Source organism: Otolemur garnettii, unplaced genomic scaffold (assembly GCF_000181295.1).
Source record: "Otolemur garnettii isolate 467f Iridium unplaced genomic scaffold, OtoGar3 scaffold00304, whole genome shotgun sequence".
NCBI classification, from domain to species: Eukaryota; Metazoa; Chordata; class Mammalia; order Primates; family Galagidae; genus Otolemur; species Otolemur garnettii.
Window position 1 is genome coordinate 617419 of NW_003852699.1, and position 17775 is coordinate 635193.

The 17775-nt window shown below is 40.0% G+C and overlaps 1 protein-coding gene and 1 pseudogene across 1 annotated transcript in view; both read right to left on the minus strand.

The window, feature by feature from the left end:
- Positions 1-542: 542 nt before the first annotated feature.
- On the minus strand, positions 543-1756 carry LOC100951749 (annotated as a pseudogene).
- A 3556-nt stretch (positions 1757-5312) lies between these two features.
- Positions 5313-17775, minus strand: part of LOC100952065 (zinc finger protein 679-like) — a 39409-nt gene continuing 26946 nt past the window's right edge. The window contains exons 2-5 of the mRNA XM_012813812.1: positions 16709-16835; positions 14274-14369; positions 8507-8517; positions 5313-5393 (exon numbers count right to left, since the gene is read on the minus strand). Of these exons, the coding sequence (XP_012669266.1) occupies positions 5313-5393; positions 8507-8517; positions 14274-14369; positions 16709-16835 (315 nt within the window). The remainder of the gene's footprint in view (positions 5394-8506; positions 8518-14273; positions 14370-16708; positions 16836-17775) is intronic.

Sequence of the window (17775 nt, forward strand, 5' to 3'; positions counted from 1 at the left end):
ACAAGTTTGCATCCTCAACAGCTAAGAAAATGTTCCAATCTAAACCTGCCGTGATATCTGAGATTTTTCTAGAGAAAATGCCTAAGGAATTGGCAACAATTGAGAAACTAAGAATGAGAACAGTGGATCCATTAAAATAAAGGAAGCTCTAACAATATGAGAAATTCCTGGCTCGGCGCCTGTGGCTCAAGTGGCTAAGGTGCCAGCCATGTACACCCAAGGTGGCGGGTTCGAATCCAGCCTGGGCCCACCAAACAACAATGACAGCTGCAACCAAAAAATATCTGGGCATTGTGGCAGGCGCCTGTGGTCCCAGCTACTTGGGAGGCTGAGGCAGGAGACTCGCTTGAGCCCAGGAGTTGGAAGTTGCTGTGAGCTGAGATGTCATAGCACTCTACCCAGGGGGATAGCTTGAGGCTCCTGTCTCAAAAAAAAAAAAAAAAAAAGAGAGAAATTCCCCAAGAACTGTAATATCAATCTGGAAAACAAAGATCATTTCAATTTTTTAAAATTTTTTAATTGTTTTAGACTTTTTCCTGTCTTTATTCTGGGAAGGTGGAATCCCCCTCCTCATCTTCCCTGTCTTTGTGGTTGAATGATTGGGGGTTTGACCTCTGGACTCACAGCAGTGGCTGGTGGCACTACTAGGCTAGTGATTATTCAGGGCCCATTTGCTAAGGCCACATCAGCATCCAAACATCATCCTTGAATTATACTTGATTGGAGTCATCATCTTGGGCTTACACTTGATTGGGGTAAGGTGGCACTCGTGGTCAGGTCTGAATTTGAAATTGATTGGGTAGAGTACAGAAGTAGCCCCTAAATTAGCCAAGAAGGTCCCATGAAGATATCTGTGATAAAACCTTTCAACGCCTTTGACACCAGGAATTTAGCAATTCTCAGGTCCTCCAGAAAGCACTTGCCTACTTTGGCCCTTCCAGGCCAAAGGACATTCCCATCCGCTGCAGAACTTCTAGATCATCATGGATGTTAAAGGTGTTGTCAAAATTAAAAACATATTCAAATTTATCGCTAGAAATGCTGCAATCTATGGCTGTTTTGCTGCTTGTATTGATGATTATAAATGGCAGCTGAATGGTAGAGTTCAGACCTGGAAGTCCCTGATTCCGCTGTTCATTTTGCTGATTTCTCTGTACCAGGTTTTTGACAATGATTTGCTGTAGGAGAAGCTCTTGTAGCTGGGCCTGCTTCTGCTTTATCCGTTCTATCCGCCTCTGTTTCTCTATCTCAAGGTTTTGACATTCCTGAGCAGAGTTGGTAGGTAGGCCAATCCACCTGATTTCTTTTTTTTCCTTTGAAATTATGTTCACTGCCATTAGCACATTTAAAGCATCATAAACTCTTCGCCTAATGTTCTGATTGTAAGCAGAATCAGCTGCCAAATGGCTATTTGAACTGATGAACTCTGATAACAGCTCATTATAGGACGTTGTACCTTTTCCCTGAACTTTCTCACACACTTTCCTGGAAAAATATCTCAAGCCTTTTCCATTTTTATCTCCTTTTCTACGTTGTTTCCTTTCTGCAAAATCAAAGTCTATAAATTCTCTAGCACGTTTTCTGTCGCCGGGGACCCAGCCAGTAGCTTCCACTACGTGTGTCTGAGTAACTATTGCTGGTACAGAGGTAAACGGACTCCCAGTCAGAGCACTTCCTGACCCAGTCGGACTCCCAGTCAGAGCACTTCCTGACCCAGTTAGTCTCTGCGGTGTGCTTATAACCATCTGGGGTCCAACAGTCACACTTATTCCTCCTAAGGTTTCTGGTAAAATCTTCCTTTGTGAGTTGGTGCCGGAAACTGAAAATGCAACAAATGAAATGTTACCTGGTCTAAGAAAGTACACCCCTCACCGCAGTACGTCATTCCAAATTTTAAATCTATGCACGTTATTCTATTATTGTCCAACACTTAACATATACACATACTTAAAATACTTAAAATAGAATACACATACTTAAAATAGAAGATTCTGTGTAGAAAGGTAAGTTGTGCTAAAGTCTTTCTTCAGATCCTAAATTCAAAATTCAATACATACCATAATCTCTCATTAAGAATTCATTTCTGGACTGGGAGCGGTGGCTCACTCCTGTAATCGTAGCACTCTGGGAGGCTGAGGAAGGTGGACTGCCTGAGCACAGAAGTTTGAGACCAGCCTGAGCAAAAGTGAGACACCATCTCTACTAAACCTAGGCATTGTGACGAGTGTCTCTAGTCCCAGCTAATTGGGAGGCTGAGGCAAGAGGATCTCTTGAACCCAAGAATTTGAACTTGCTGTGAGCTAGGATGGCACAGCATACTACCCAGGGTACAGAGTGAGACTCTAACTCAGAAAAAAAAAAAGAAGAATTCCTAAGATGTTGTCTCTTAAAGATTTGCCAGCTATTGCGTGTTTCCTTACATAAATGGACCATTTACAATATATGTTCCATTGTTATTAATGCTTTACCTAATCAAATTAATTTTATATTCACACTTTCTATTAAGCTCTAATAACCTTTTCTTTTCACAAACAGGCAGAAATGCTACATATAACTGCCTGTTTCAGCCCTTTGGTCCATGGACCCTACATCCTCCTCACCTCAATTTAAGTGATCAGAATGTTGCATTTATAACCTATAAATAGTCTCAAACTCTCCATCTAAAAACAATTTTTTACCATATAAAAAATTCAAGGCTCGGGTGGCGGCTGTGGCTCAAAAGGGTAGGGTGCCAGCCCCAGATGCCAGAGGTGGTGGGTTCAAACACAGCTCTGGCCAAAAATTGCAAAAAAAAAAAAAAATTCCAGGCTCATGCCTATAAACCTAACACTTTGGGAGACTAACATTGGAAGACTGCTTGAGGTCAGGGGTTTAAGACCAGTTTGAGCATGGACAAGACCCCATTTCTACAAAAAAAGAGAAAAAATGTCCAGGAATAAAATGCAGGCCTATAGTTCCAGCTACTCAGAAGGGTGAGGCAGAAAGATTGCTTGAGTCCAGCAATCTGAGGTTGAAGTAAGCTATAATGCTGTTAGTGGGATTGCAAACTAATACAGTCTTTTTAGAAAGACGTATAGAGAATCCTCAAAGAACTAAAAGTAGACCTTCCATTTGACTCTGAAATCACATTATGAGATATCTACCCAGGAGAAAAAAATCATTTTACCATAAGGACATTTTCACTAGTAAGTTCATCACAGCTCAATTCACAATCACAAAGATGTGGAAGCAACACAAGTGCCCATCAATAAACTGTGTTATATGTATATCACAGAATACTATTTAGCCATAAAAAAATAGAGACTTTGTATTTTTTATATTTACCTAGTGGGGATTGGAGAATATACTCCTAAGTACATTGAGAATGGAAAAGCAAGTATCCCATGTACTCCACACTAAATTGAAACTAGTAGATTAGCAATTATAGGCCCACATGACAGAAAAACACAATTAACTTCAAGACAGGTTGGCTGAGCATGGTGGCTCATGTCCATAATCATAGCACTCGGGAAGGCCCAGGAGAGTGGACTGCTTGAGCTCAGGAGTTCAAGGCCAGCCTGAACAAGAGCAAGACCCCATCTCTGAAATTTACAAAAATATGTAAACTCATATTAATCTGAAATTTAAAAAAATTCCACAGAATTATAATTATGCAGAAAACACTTTTAATCATGCTCTAATATTTAAAACACAAAAGCATAAATGTGATTATAAACATCTCTTAATGGACACAGAGTATAACAAGATGTACATGTAATTAAAGACATTAATAACAAAGTTGAGGGCAGACATAACAGGGAAGGGTTTTTGTGTCCACCTAAAGTTAATCTGATAACAATTTGAAATATATTGTTGGGCTGGGTGTAATGAGTCATGCTTATAATCCTCGCACTTTTGGAGTCTGAGACAGGATGGTAAGGCCAGCCCAAACATGATGAAGACCCCGTCTGTACAAAAAAAAACTCAGTGGCAAGGTTATGCAACTGTAGAGCCAGTGATTCATACAGCTCAGACAATTGACTTGTCCAGTTAATAGATCACTGCTTCATGTTAAATTTTTTAATTATTTTAATTTAATACATTCTGTAATAGAAATAGTTCACAAAATTTTTTTTCTTAAATTTAAATATATAACTCTGAATAGTTTATATAATGTATCAAACCAAATTTTATACTCAAACCATCACATTTTAAATTCTGTACAGAACAGTAGGTGCACTAGTCAAAAGCCATTCACGTAAGAAATGCCATTTAGATCCAACACTAGGGTCAGAGCCTAGGACAAAAGTTAACATTTTACACTTAAAAAATACTAAAGAGCTTAATTCAAGCAAAAGTGTTCCTGATATACCAAGATGTACGATAAAGCAATGATTATTCTCATGCCTCCCTGCTCCTAGTAACTTCTGTTTTGTGCCGAACTGGCAATTATCCCAATACTCTACAGATTCTGGATGTATCTGATGTCATTTTTCTATTGAGACCAAGTGTCCTGTGTCATGTTTGTGTTTGTAAAGCAGTAAATCTTGCCTTGAAATCAGAAAAAAAAAAAAAAAAAAAAAAGTCAGACACCTCAAGTTCCAGAGACTCAGGAGGCTGAGGCAAGAGGACAATTTGAGACCAGGAGTTGGAAGTTGGAGGTAGCTGTGATGATGCCACAATACTCTAGACCTGGCAATTGATCAAGACTCTCTCTCTCTCTATATATATATACATATATATATATATATATATGAAATCTTTTATAATCCCCATGGTAATCACAGTACTTATAGAGATATACTAAAAATACACAAAAGGATTTAAAGCATGTCACTATAAAAATTAGTGATAAAGAAAAAAGAAAAATGGAAATAGGAACAATATTTGGAATCAAAGAAAACAATTAAGCTCAGGAATCAAAGAAAACAATTAAATTGGCTCGGCACCTGTGGCTTAAGTGGCTAAGGTGCCAGCCACATACACTTAAGGTGGAGGGTTCGAATCCAGCCCGGGCCCACCAAAACAACAATGACAGCTGCAACCAAAAAATAGCCAGGCATTGTGGAGGGCACCTGTGGTCCCAGCTACTTGGGAGGCTGAGGCAGGAAACTCACTTGAGCCCAGGAGTTGGAGGTTGCTGTGAGCGGTGATGCCAGGGCACTCTACCCAGGAGGATAGCCTGAGGCTCTGTCTCAAAAAAAAAAAAAAAACCAACAATTAAATTGCCAATAGTTTGTCCCTCTTATTCAAAAGAATTTAAATATTCATGGACTAAACTTCATAATCAAAAGACACAAATAAAATGATTTAAGAAAAATATTAAAACCTAGTCAGGTGAGGTGGTTCACACCTGTAATCCTGGCACTCTGGGAGGCCAAGGAGGGTGGATTGCTTGAGCTCAGGAGTTTAAGACCAGCCTGAGCAAGAGTGAGATCCCATCTCTACTAAAAATAGAAAAACCAGCCAGGTGTTGTAGTTGGTGCCTGTAGTCCCAGCTACTCAGGAAGCTGAGGCAAGAAGATTGATCACTTAAGCCCAAGAGTTTGAAGTTTCTCTGAGCTATTATGCCTTGCCACTCTATCCAGGGTGACAGAGTGAGACTTTGCCTCCAAAAAGAAAATTAATAAAACCAGATATAACTATATTCTAACTTAAGACCTAATAATAAAAAGGACTGAAAGTGGCAATTCAGAAAAATGCAGAGTAAGTGAGGTCACAATTATGTTAGATATTTTGAGTCAAAAATTGTCCTATTTTATAAAATATACTTTAAGTCAAAACTGTCACAAGACACAAAGGACCTTAATATAAGGGCTTATGACATGGGAAACCATGTTTATTTCTGTGCTTGTATATAGATATGTCTATTTGTGTGTTTGTGTGTGTTTAAAATCAGGCCTCCCAAATACATAATGCAAAATTGATAGAACTGAAGTAATATACACAGTAATATAATAATAGTAGGGTACTTCAGCATCTCATGTTTAGTAATGAATAATGAAGCCAGACATAATATTAATAAGGCAACAAAGGACTTAAAAGTAGTATAAGACTATTAAACATAACAGCAGAATACACTATCTTTTCAATAGCTCATAAAGCTTTCTCCTGGCTAGATCACTCATTAAGCCACAATATACTTCTTTATAAACTTCAAACATTAAAATTTTACAGACTATTGTATATGACTAAAATTTAATGAAACTAGAAATCTATAACAAAAGAAAACTGGAAAATTAAGAATAAATGGATGTTAAATGGCACACATTTTTCTTTTTCTTTTCTTTTCTTTTTTTATTTTTTTTTTTTGAGAGTCTCACTTTGTCACCCTTGGTAGAGTACCATGGCATCACAGCTGACAGCAACCTCAAACTCTAGGGCTTAAGCAATTCTCTTGCCTTAGCCTCTCAAGTACCTGGGAGTATAGTCACCCACCACAACACCCCGCTTATTTTTAGAGACCAAGTGTCATTAAGGCTCAGGCTGGTCAGGTACCTGTGAGCTCAAATAATCCACCTGCCTTGGTCTCTCAGAGTGCTAGGATTACAGGTCTGAGATACCTTACCCAGACTAAATGGCAGCTTAATATCATGCAGATTTGCATACTGCCCACTGAATTATCTCCTCACATTTATTATGGTAGGCACTACCAAAAATGAATGCAATTGTTGAGGATGTGAAAAAACTGAAACCCTTGTAAACTGTTGGTGGAAAAAAAAAATAACACCGCAATATAAGAAATACTATGAAAATTCCTCAGAACTTAAAAAATGGAACTATCTCCTCGAGCTCAAGAGTTGGAGACCAGTCTAAGCAAAAGCGAAACTGCATCTCTAAAAAAATAACTGGGCGAGGGCAGCGTCTGTGGCTCAAAGGAGTAAGGCACCAGCCCTATATGCTGGAGGTGGCGGGTTCAAACCCAGCCCCAGCCAAAAACCGCAAAACAAAAAAATAAGTAACTGAGCATTATGGCGGGCACCTGTTGTTCAGCTACTCAAGAGGCTGAGGCAAGAGAATCACCTGAGCCCAAGAATTTGAAGATTATTGTTAGTTAGGTTTGTGTGATGCCACTGCACCCTACCCACAACAACAAAGTGGTAAAACTCTGTCTCAAAAAATAAATAAGTAAATAAACAAAAAGTGGAATTATCATATGATCCAGCAATCCCATTTCTGGGTATGTTTTGAAAGTATACAACACAAAATCTAGAAAAGATTTTTTGTTGTTGTTCATTCATGTTTGTTGCAGGTTATTGACAAGGGCCAAAACTCGTAAGTAACCCAGATGCCCCTTAACTAATGAACAGATGAAAAATTGTGGCACATACAAACAATGGAAAACAATTCAGCCTTAAGTAAGAAAATCTTAGCCACATTCTATAAGGATAAACCTTGAAAATATTATGTTAACTGAATTTAGGCAGTAATAACAAAGTGAAAGATAATGTATAATTACGATTCTATGAAATATCTTAAGTAGTCAAACTCATAGAAAGAGAAAGTAGAATGCAGTTTGTCAAGGGCGGCAGAAAGGGTAAAGTGGACTGCTACGACTTAGGCCTTTGATTAATAAGAAGTAAAAGCATTACATATACTACACTTATTTTAATCTTAAATTTATACAGTTAAACAATAGGTTTACATAGATTTTTAGTAAAAATACTTTTCTGTAATTAATTTTTCCATGTTCTTCCATATTGAAACTACTGGGAAAACAGGTGTTCCTCACTTTTCATCAGCAAAACAATTTCTTTTTAAACTCATCCAAGACATAAAGTGGCAAGCAAACGATTCTTATTCCTGCTAACATGGAGTCCAATCCCACTGACTGCCTGTTTTGCAAGTATAGATTTCCAGCTGTACTGCACAGCGCATACCTTCTGGATGTTGCCTTGCCAGGCATATTTGCAGCTTTGCTTAATGTGTGGCTTAAAACTGTTGATGCAGGGTTTGAACCCAGCCCAGGCCTGCTAAACAACAAGGACAATTGCAACAAAAAATAGCCGGGGGTTGTGGCGGGTGCCTGTAGTCCCAGCTACTTGGGAGGCAGAGACAAAAGAATCACTTAAGCCCAAGAGTTTGAGGCTGCTGTGAGCTGTGATGCCACAGCACTCTACCAAGGGCAACATAGAGTATGTCTCAAAAAAAAAAAAAATGTTGATGCAAGTTACTGATCTTCTATTACAGTTCACTGGGAGTCTTGGAATTCCTGCCCTCCTCCTGATTTAGCTCCTTGAAAATAATGCTGTATTGCCACAGTGACCTCCAGTAATATCTAAGGGTAATAAGCACTCAAAAACCTCTAGAGATGATGTTATTCCTTCAGAAATATTTGGCTGAATGTCTGCTGAAAATTCAGAGACAATATTGTACAGACTATGACACAACCAGTTTCTGCATTTTCTGCAAACTCATTATTTTCACGTGCTGACCCTTGTGACACAGTGCACTGCAGTTCCTCCTAAATCTTCTGTTTTATCAGGCAAATTTCAAGGTAAATGTCCTTCTGAATTTTCAAACTCACCTTCACAGTCACTTTCAGATACACATGACTCATTATCATTCAGCATTTCTTTCTTTTTTTTTCTTCTTCCTTTCTCTCTTTTTTCTTAATTTAGACAGAATCTCACTCTGTTGCCCTGGCTAGAGTGCTGTGGCATCATAGCTCACAGCAACTTCAAACTCTTTGGCTCAAGCAGTGCTCCTTCCTCAGCCTCCCAAGTAGCTGGGACTACAGGCACCCACCACCACGCTGGCTAATTTGTCTATTTTTAGTAGAGACAGGATCTCGATCTTGCTCTTGCTCAGGCTGGTCTCAAACTCCTGAGCTCAAGCAGTCCATCTGCCTTGACTTACCAGAGTGGTAGGATTACAGAAGTAACCCACCATACCTAGTCTGACTTATATTTCATTTCAACCACATGTTGACTTAAAGTAGGCATATAGAGTTACAGTTTTGTCTAAAATTTTAATATACAGGTGAGCTCAAGACCAAGGAGGGTCATTCTGTAAAGGTGGGCCTCCATTCAGTTGGTAAACTAGAAGACCCTGATCTTGGCTACAGACCAAGAAATGACCCACTCAACTCGGTGCCACTGAGAATTCTGAAGTGACAGTGTAAGAACTTTCAACTCCTTCCAGTCATGGTCCAGCAGTCAGCCTGCCTATCCAAAGACCTCAGGGGAGATTCCTACTAGCAGCCACAGAGGCAGGCCTACAGAACTTGGCACTCATTAAAGCAGTTCTGTGATTCAGTTCCAGCCATCTTAGCCATAGTCCCTAAGTCCTGACCTTCTGGGCACTAACACAATGACCTGGGGGAGAACTCCTTACATGTTCACTGTGAGTCACACTCATATACATACTTGACATCAGGCCCACCATATGTAGATCCAGCTGCAAGTTCTTGCCCTACAGATCAAAGTCCAGAAGACAATCCAATCTATCTGGCGGGTTTGAACCCAGCCTGGGCCAGCTAACAAACAATGACAGATGCAACAAAAAATAGCCATGTGTTGTGGTGGGTACCTGTAGTCCCAGCTACTTGGGAGGTTGAAGCAGGAGAATCACTTGAGCCCAAGAGTTTGAGGTTGCTGCCAGCTGTGATGCCACAGCACTCTACCGAGGGCAACATAGTGAGACTCTGTCTCAAAAAAAGCAAAACAAAACTGTAAGATGGATACTGAGCCACGAAAAAGGAAAAAAACAGTCTCATCTACACTAGCATCAATATAATAAATTGCTTACCAATTAATTTTTTTTTTTAAGAGACAGAGTCTCACTTTATTGCCCTTGGTAGAGTGCCATGCCATCACAGCTCACCGCAACCTCCAGCTCTTGGGCTTAGGTGATTCTCTTGCCTCAGCCTCCCGAGTAGCTGGGACTACAGGCGCCCACCACAACACCCAGCTATTTTTGGTTGCAGTTTGGCTGGGGCTGGGTTTGAACCTGCCAGTCTTGGTATATGGGGTCAGCACCCTACTCATTGAGCCACAGGTGCCACCCACTTACCAATTAATTTAGCCAATCAGGTCAAAGAGCTTTGCACTAAAAATATAAGATACTAACAAAAGAAATGGAAAAAGACAGAAATAAATGTAAAGATTTCCCACGTTTATAAACCGGAAGAAAAATACAGTTAAATTGCTGTCTTATACAAAGTTATCTAGCGCTCCCATGAACCCGCTATTGTGAGAAATGCTATTTCTCACAATAATGAAAACATTGAAGTCTTGGGGGGTTTTGTTTTGTTTATTGAGTGCCATGGTAGAGTGCCATGATGCCATAGCTCATAGTAATCTAAAACTCCTGAGCTCAAGCAACCTCTTGTCTCAGTCTTCCTAGTTTTAGTAGTGATAGGATTTTTAGTAGAGATAGGGTCTCGCTCTTGCTCAGGCTGGTCTTGAATTCCTGAGCTCAGGCAGTCCACCCACATGGGCCTTTAAAGTGCTAGGCTCACTGCACCCAGCCCAACAGTAAAGTTTTTATGAAACTACAATAGACTTTTAATAAATAAAGTAATCTTGAGGAAAAAGAACAAAGCTGGTACTATCACATGTTGTCATTTCAAACTATATTTCAAAAGTACAGTAATAGAAACAAAATGAGAAGTGTGTAATGACAACATGAAAGCAATGGAACCAAACAGAGCCCAGAAGTAAACTTGTGCATACAACGTCACTAATATTTGACAGGGACAGCAAGAATACAAAATGCACACATTACAGTCTGTTCAATAACTGGTGCAATGAAAATTAGATACCCATAAGCAAAAGAATAAAATTAGACCATTTTTCTTATACCATACACCCGCAAATTAATTCAAAATAAAATAAAAACTTGTATAAGACATAAATCCTTAAAAATTGTAAAAGAAAACATATGAAGAACTACTAATCCCACCAATGAATTTTTTTGGATACAACCCCAAGTATGTGGCAATAAAAGTAAATGTAAACAAGTGGACTGCACCAAACTAAAAAGTCTTTGCAGGAAAAAAAGAAAGACAGAAAAGAAGTAAGTTATAGGATGAAGAAAACATTGGCAAACCACCTATCTGATAAGGGGCTAATATGCAAAATATATTTTAAAAAACTCATTACAAGTCAAAGGCCAGACTTGGCACCTGTGGCTCAAGCAGCTAAGGCACCAGCCACATACACCTGAGCTGGCAGGTTCAAATCCAGCCTGGGCCCACCAAACAACAATGACAGCTACAACCAAAAAATAGCCAGGCTTTGTGGTGAGCACCTATAGTCCCAGCTATTTGGGAGGCAGAGGCAGGAGAATCATTTGAGGCCAGGAGTTGGAGGTTGCCATGAGCTATGATGCCACGGCACTCTACCCAGGGAAACAGCTTGAGGCTCCATCTCAAAAAAAAAAAAAAATGTCAAAGGTTGAAACAATAAAAATAATAACCTGGGCTGGGTGCAGTGGCTCATGCCTATAATCCTGGCACTCTGGGAGGCCGAAGTGGGTAGATTGCCTAAGCTCAAAGGTTTGAGACCAGCCTGAGCCAGAGAGAGACCCCATCTCTACAAATAGCCAGGAGTTGTGGCAGGTGGCTTTAGTCCCAGTTACCTGGGAGCTGAAGCAAGAGGATTGCTTAAGCCCAAGAATTTGAGGTTGCTGTGAGCCAAGATGCCATAGCACTCTACCGAGGGTGACGTAATCAGACTCTATCTCAAAAAAAAAAAAAAAATCCTGCACACTGTTGGTAGTTATAAATTGGTAGATTCATTATGAAAACCAGTTGGCAGTTCTGTATAAAATAAAGAATATAACTACTCTACAATGCAGCAATCTCACTTCTGTGAATGTAACCAGAAAAACCCCTAATCAGCATCTAAGAAAAATCTGCACCCTCCTATCTTTTGCAGCACTGTTCAAAATTGCCGAGATATGGAAATAATCTCTTAGATGTTTATAAATGATAAATTATAATCATAAAAAATATGGTAATATTAACAATGAAATATTATTTGGCCATAAAAATAAAATTCAGCCATTTCAACAACATAGATGGATGTGGAGGACATTATGCCAACTGAAACAAGATGGGCATAGATAGACAAAAATACTGCATGATCTCAGTTGAATGGTGAATCAGGAAGATGAAACCCACAGAAACAGGAGAGTGCAATGGTGGTTGCCAAGGCCTGGGGTAGGAGAAATGGGGATGTGCTGTTCAAAGGAAGCAACCTTTAACCTAGTTAAAAGATGGAAGTTTTGAAGATGTAGTGTACATAGGCATGACTATTGCTAATAATGTTTTATATCCTAAAATATGCTGATAATGTATTTAGGAGGGGACAGATATGTTCATCAACTTGATTTTTTAAATCATTTTGTAATATATACACATACCAAATCATTACATTATAGATAATAATTACATATTCATACAGCTTTTGTTCTATCACTTTTTTTTTCTGAGATAGAATCTCACTTTGTTGCCCTTGGTAGAGTGCCACAGCGTCATAGCTCATGGTAACCTCAAACACTTGGGCTCAAGTGATTCTCTTGCCTCAGCCTCCTGAGTAGCTGGGACTACAGGTGCCCGCCACAACACCTGGCTGTTTTTAGAGATGGGGTCTCGCTCTTGCTCAGGCTGGTCTGGAACCTGTGAGCTCAGGTGATCCACCTGCCCAGGCTTCCCAGAGTGCCAGGATTATAGGCATCAGCCACCACACCCAGCCCCTCTCACCAATGTTTTAAACTCCTCAATTATACATAGACAGTAGATACTGTAGGGGTGAGGGGAAACTTGCCCTGTCCCCTGAAAGTTTACTGAAAGTTCAACTCACAATTAAGGCAAATTAAGAGAAAGGTTTATTTCCCATGTGCATGGGGAGAATCAGAGTGATTACTGCATAATCCCAGTGAAGTTCAAATACTTTTATACCAATCTTATGGGAGGAGAGGGGAAACGAGGCATACAAGGAATGTTGTTTAGAGGTGACAAATGGCACCAAGAAGGACGAGTGGATGGGGGAGAGAAATTGACTCATAAATTGTTCTCTTGCCAATTAAGTTAGCCTGAAAGACAGGTACTATATTTAAATGATTTGGGCCATGTCTGGCTGCATTCTTGATCATTATTTTTGCAATACATTGAGATAACAGGGTGAAGGGAAGTCAATTGCCCTCTCTGACATTTTGATCAAGTAAGTCCAGTTTATGTAGATAAAAGGAAAGCCTATAGGGCCTGTTAAATCTCTAGGAGGCTTTAATTCAAAAAACTCTTTATACCAAGGAGTCATATTTTAGGGTATAATTTCCTGAGTTTTTCAATACCTTAAGCTATATTCATGATGGAGAATTTGGGTATACAGAGTTTAAATTAATTATCATAGTTCGTAGTACCAAAACCAAAAGTTTTGAAGTAAAATAAAATTAGATTTCTCATATTTAGGGAGATACTAAATGACAAAGTGTGGATATCTGTACAATCACATTTGAAACCTTCATCGGCTAGGAAACCAGAAACCATATAACACTTAATATCTATTTTGATAGATATTGTGATATTTGATTGTGATATTTCTGAGCCAAATACCAATATCACCATTTTACTCACATATTTTAAACACAATTAAGAAATAAAAATTGGGGGGTGGGGACAGAGTCACCTCAGTAGAGTACTGTGGCATGACAGCTCATAGCAACCTCAAACTCTTAGGCTCAAGCAATTTTCTTGCCTCAGCCTCCTCAGCAGCTGGGACTATAGGCACCTGCTAAAATACCTGGCTATTTATAGTAGAGATGCAGTCTTGTTCTTGCTCAAGCTGGTCACTCCCAAGCTCAGGCAATTCACCTGCTTGAGCCTCCCAAAGTGCTAGGATTACAGGTATGAGCCACCCATGAAGACAGATTTTTAAAAGATTATTTCACAAAGAGTTCCTTAAAAAATACAAAGATACTCACGCCTATAATCCTAGCATTCTGGGAGGCTGAGGTAGGTGGAATGCTTGAGCTCACAAGTTCAAGACCAGCCTAAGCAAGAGCAAGACCCCATCTCTACCAAAAATAGAAAAACCGAGGGAAGAGGATCACTTGAGCCCAAGAGTTGGAGGTTGCTGTGAGATAGGAAGGTCGCCATGACACTCTACCCAGGACAATAGCTTGAGACTCTGTCTCAAAAAAAACAAAAACCCACAGGAGAAAGAAACCCATATTTTTGGAAAAATCTTTCCATTGGAGCAGAGCTTCCCAAATCACATATTAAGGGTCAGCTTCCTCGAACTTTGGACCTCCCACCTGTGTAACCTGCTTCATTCACTCCCACCTACCTGGGTGTTTGGCTTCTGTCTTTTGTCTGTTCACCTTCCAAGGTTCTTTGCTTTGCTCCAGACAGATGATGAGGTCTGGTTTGGAGGTCAAAAGACCTATTTTATTAGAAAAAAGTAATATGACTCAACTTTTCCAATTCTAAACTTAGTATTGTACTCAGTAAAGAGAACATTTTAGATGGTTCTAGAAAAATAATCCCAATATAATATTTCCTTACTGAAACATCAGAATATTTAGGAAATATTTAAAATTTGTGGGCCCTTACCTGTACTACCCGATATACTGAATAAAGACTTGGTGGTGAGGTCAGGTGTGGTGGCTCACACCTGCAATCCTAGCACTCTGGGATGCCAAGGTGGTTGGACTACTTGAACTTAGGAGTTTGCAACCAGCCTGAGCAACAGTGAGACCTCATCTCCAAAAATAGCCAGGCATTGTGGTGGGCAACTATACTCCCAGCTACTCGGAAGGCTGGGGCAAGAGAATTGCTTGAGCCCAAGAGTTTGAGATGGCTGTGAGCTGTGATGCCAAGCCATTCTACTGAGGGTGATATAGGGAAACTCTGTCTCAAAAAACAAAACAAAACAAACAAAATGAAAAAAAAAAAAACTTTGGTGATGGAAATTAGATTTTAAGGTATTGTTAGGTAGTCAGCTATAAATACAACTCTCCTGGAAAGGAAAGCAAAGGGGACACCCCAGCCTCTGTTTGGTGCTACCCAGCTGATTGGTTACACCTGAGGAAGAGGAACATACCCTACCAATCTGCCTATCAGAAATTGGCACACCAATTGCAAAAGGATGTAGAAGACTCTTCAGCCCAACAACAGGTACAATAGAGTCTTGAAAGTGACCAAAAACAGCCTAATGACTAATTGTTATGTCATTAATTTAAATCTACATTGCAGTGCACATCAGTGGGTTCTCAGAGAGGTTGATGAGAGATCTGCATGCCCATTAGGACTCTGGTCTCAAGGTGACCTCTCGATCACAAGGTAGGCCCAACACAGGCAATATAAAAGAAACCCCTAGCCATGTTCAAAGCCTCTTTGCCCTTTTCTTTGTTTCTCCATTCACTGTCTATGGAGAATCTACCTTATTCTGTAAGCCTGTACCTTGCTCTTACTCTATAAATCTATCTTTCTCAATAAACATTGTTTTATGCTTGCTTTACTTTCGGGTATCAGGTCATTATTCATCTAAGAGCACTCCAAGAGGCCAGGCATGGTGGTGCACACCTGTAATCCTAGCACTCAGAGAGGCCAAGGCAAGTGGATTGCTTGAGCTGAGTTCAAGACCAGCCTGAGCAAAGTGAGACCCCATCTCTACTAAAAATAGTAAAACTGAGGCAGGAGCCCAAGTTGGAGGTTGCTGTGAGCTATGATGCCATAGAACTCTACCCAGGACAACAGCTTGAGTCTCTGTCTCAAAATAAATAAATAAATAAATAAGAGAACTCCAGAGTCAGTGAACTGGCTCATTCCAGTAATCCTAGCACTCTGGGAGGGCAAAGCAGGTAGATTCCTTGAGCTTAGGAGTTCTAGACCAACTTGAGCAAGAGTAAGACTCCATCTCTACTAAAAATAGAAAAATTGGGGCCCAGGGCAGTGACTCACGCCTATAATCCCAGCACTTGGTAGGCCAAGGTAGGTGGATTGCCTGAGCTCCTAGGTTCAAGACCAGCCTGAGCCACAGTGAGACCTCATCTATAAAAATAGTCAGGTGTTGTGGTGGGCACTTGTAGTCCCATCTACTTGGGAGGCTTAGGCAAGAGAATCACTTAAGCCCAAGAGTTTCAGCTGTGACACCACGGCACTCTACCCAGAGTAATAGCTTGAGACTCTGTCTCAAAAAAAAAATATATGAAATGTTAGGTCAGGTGCAGTGGCTCATATTTATAATCCCAGCACTATGAGAGACCGAGGTGGGACGATCAAGAGAAGCCAGGAGTTTGAGACTAGCCTGAGCAAAAATGTAACATACCATCTTCACAAAAAATTAACCAGGCATAGTGGCATATACCTATAGTCCCAGCCACTGGGGAGGCTGAAGCAGGAGGATTGTTTGAGCCCAGGAATCTGAGGGTGTTGTGATCTATGATGACACCAGTGCACTGTGGCCTGTGTGACAAAGCAAGACCCTGTCTCAAAGCAAACAAACAAACAAAAATAAATGAATAAACTCAACAGTATGGATAACAATATTTTATGCCACTAAATTTCTGAAATAACTAATAGACAGATTAGCCCAAGAAAGAATAAGAGCAATGTGAACAGAAAACATCTTGAATGTTTTTACCATACCAATAAATCCTAAAGTTTTCCTAGGAACAAAAATTAGAAACTCATCCATGCAAATCCCAGAAAACTTTTTATAAAGGAAGAGTAGAAAATCCTTAGAGTAGAATAGCAACTGTGTATTGAAATTATACTCACCCAGAGAGACCAAGTTTCTGTAGTTCTCTAACATCACATCCCTAAACAAATTCTGCTGAGCAGGGTCCAGGCAAGCCCACTCCTCTGGAGAGAATTCTAGGGAAACATCTCTAAATGTTAATTGTTCCTGAAAAACAAACAACAATAACAAACAAACATATTTGCCAAGCAGCCATGGGGAGAATTAACTCCTGGTGAAATGAGAGAGTGAAGAAAACTGGTTCTGATTCACATGAGTGACTGGAATTATATAATAAGATTATTTTAAGAAAGATAAATTTTCAAATGTACTCTTCACCTCTTAGGAAAGGAGATGGCCTAACATTCACAAAGCAGTAGGGATACTACACTTTTGGGGGTGATGGAGTACAAAAATAAAGCTACCAACATGGGCATGTACATTTTTGAGTGATTTACATTATACAGGATAAGCTGTAAATATTTCTCAGGTAGAAAACTCATGAAATTAGAAAGTATCTCTAAATATTAATGTGTACAAAACCAAAATGGATGGCCTAATGTGGTGTCTCATGCCTGTAATCCTAGCATTCTGGGAGCCTGACACAGGGGAATTGACTGAGCTTACAGGTTCAAAACCAGCCTGAGCCAGAGCAAGACCCAGTTGCTAAAAATAGTCAGGTGTTGTGGCAGGCACCAGTAGTCCCAGCTACTTGAGAGGCTGAGGGAAGAGAATTGCTTGAGCCCAAGAGACTAAGGTTCCTGTGAGCTGTGACGCCATAGCACTCTACAGAGGACAACAAAGTGAGACTCTATAAATAAATAAATAAGAGATCTTATTAAAATGCAGGTCTTGGCCAGTCCAAACACTGGCCTGGTCTTGGGACTCCCAGGAAGAGGCTAGCACTATTTCTAGATGAAATCAACCTAGCTCTGTATTTTTTTCTTTTTTATTTGAGACAGAGTCTCAGTATGTCACCCTTGATACAGTGCTATGGCATCACAGCTCACAGAAACCTCAAATTTTGGGGCATAAGTGATTCTCTTGCCTTAGCCTCTCGATTAGCTAGGACTACAGGCACCCAACAAGACACTGCCACAACACCCAG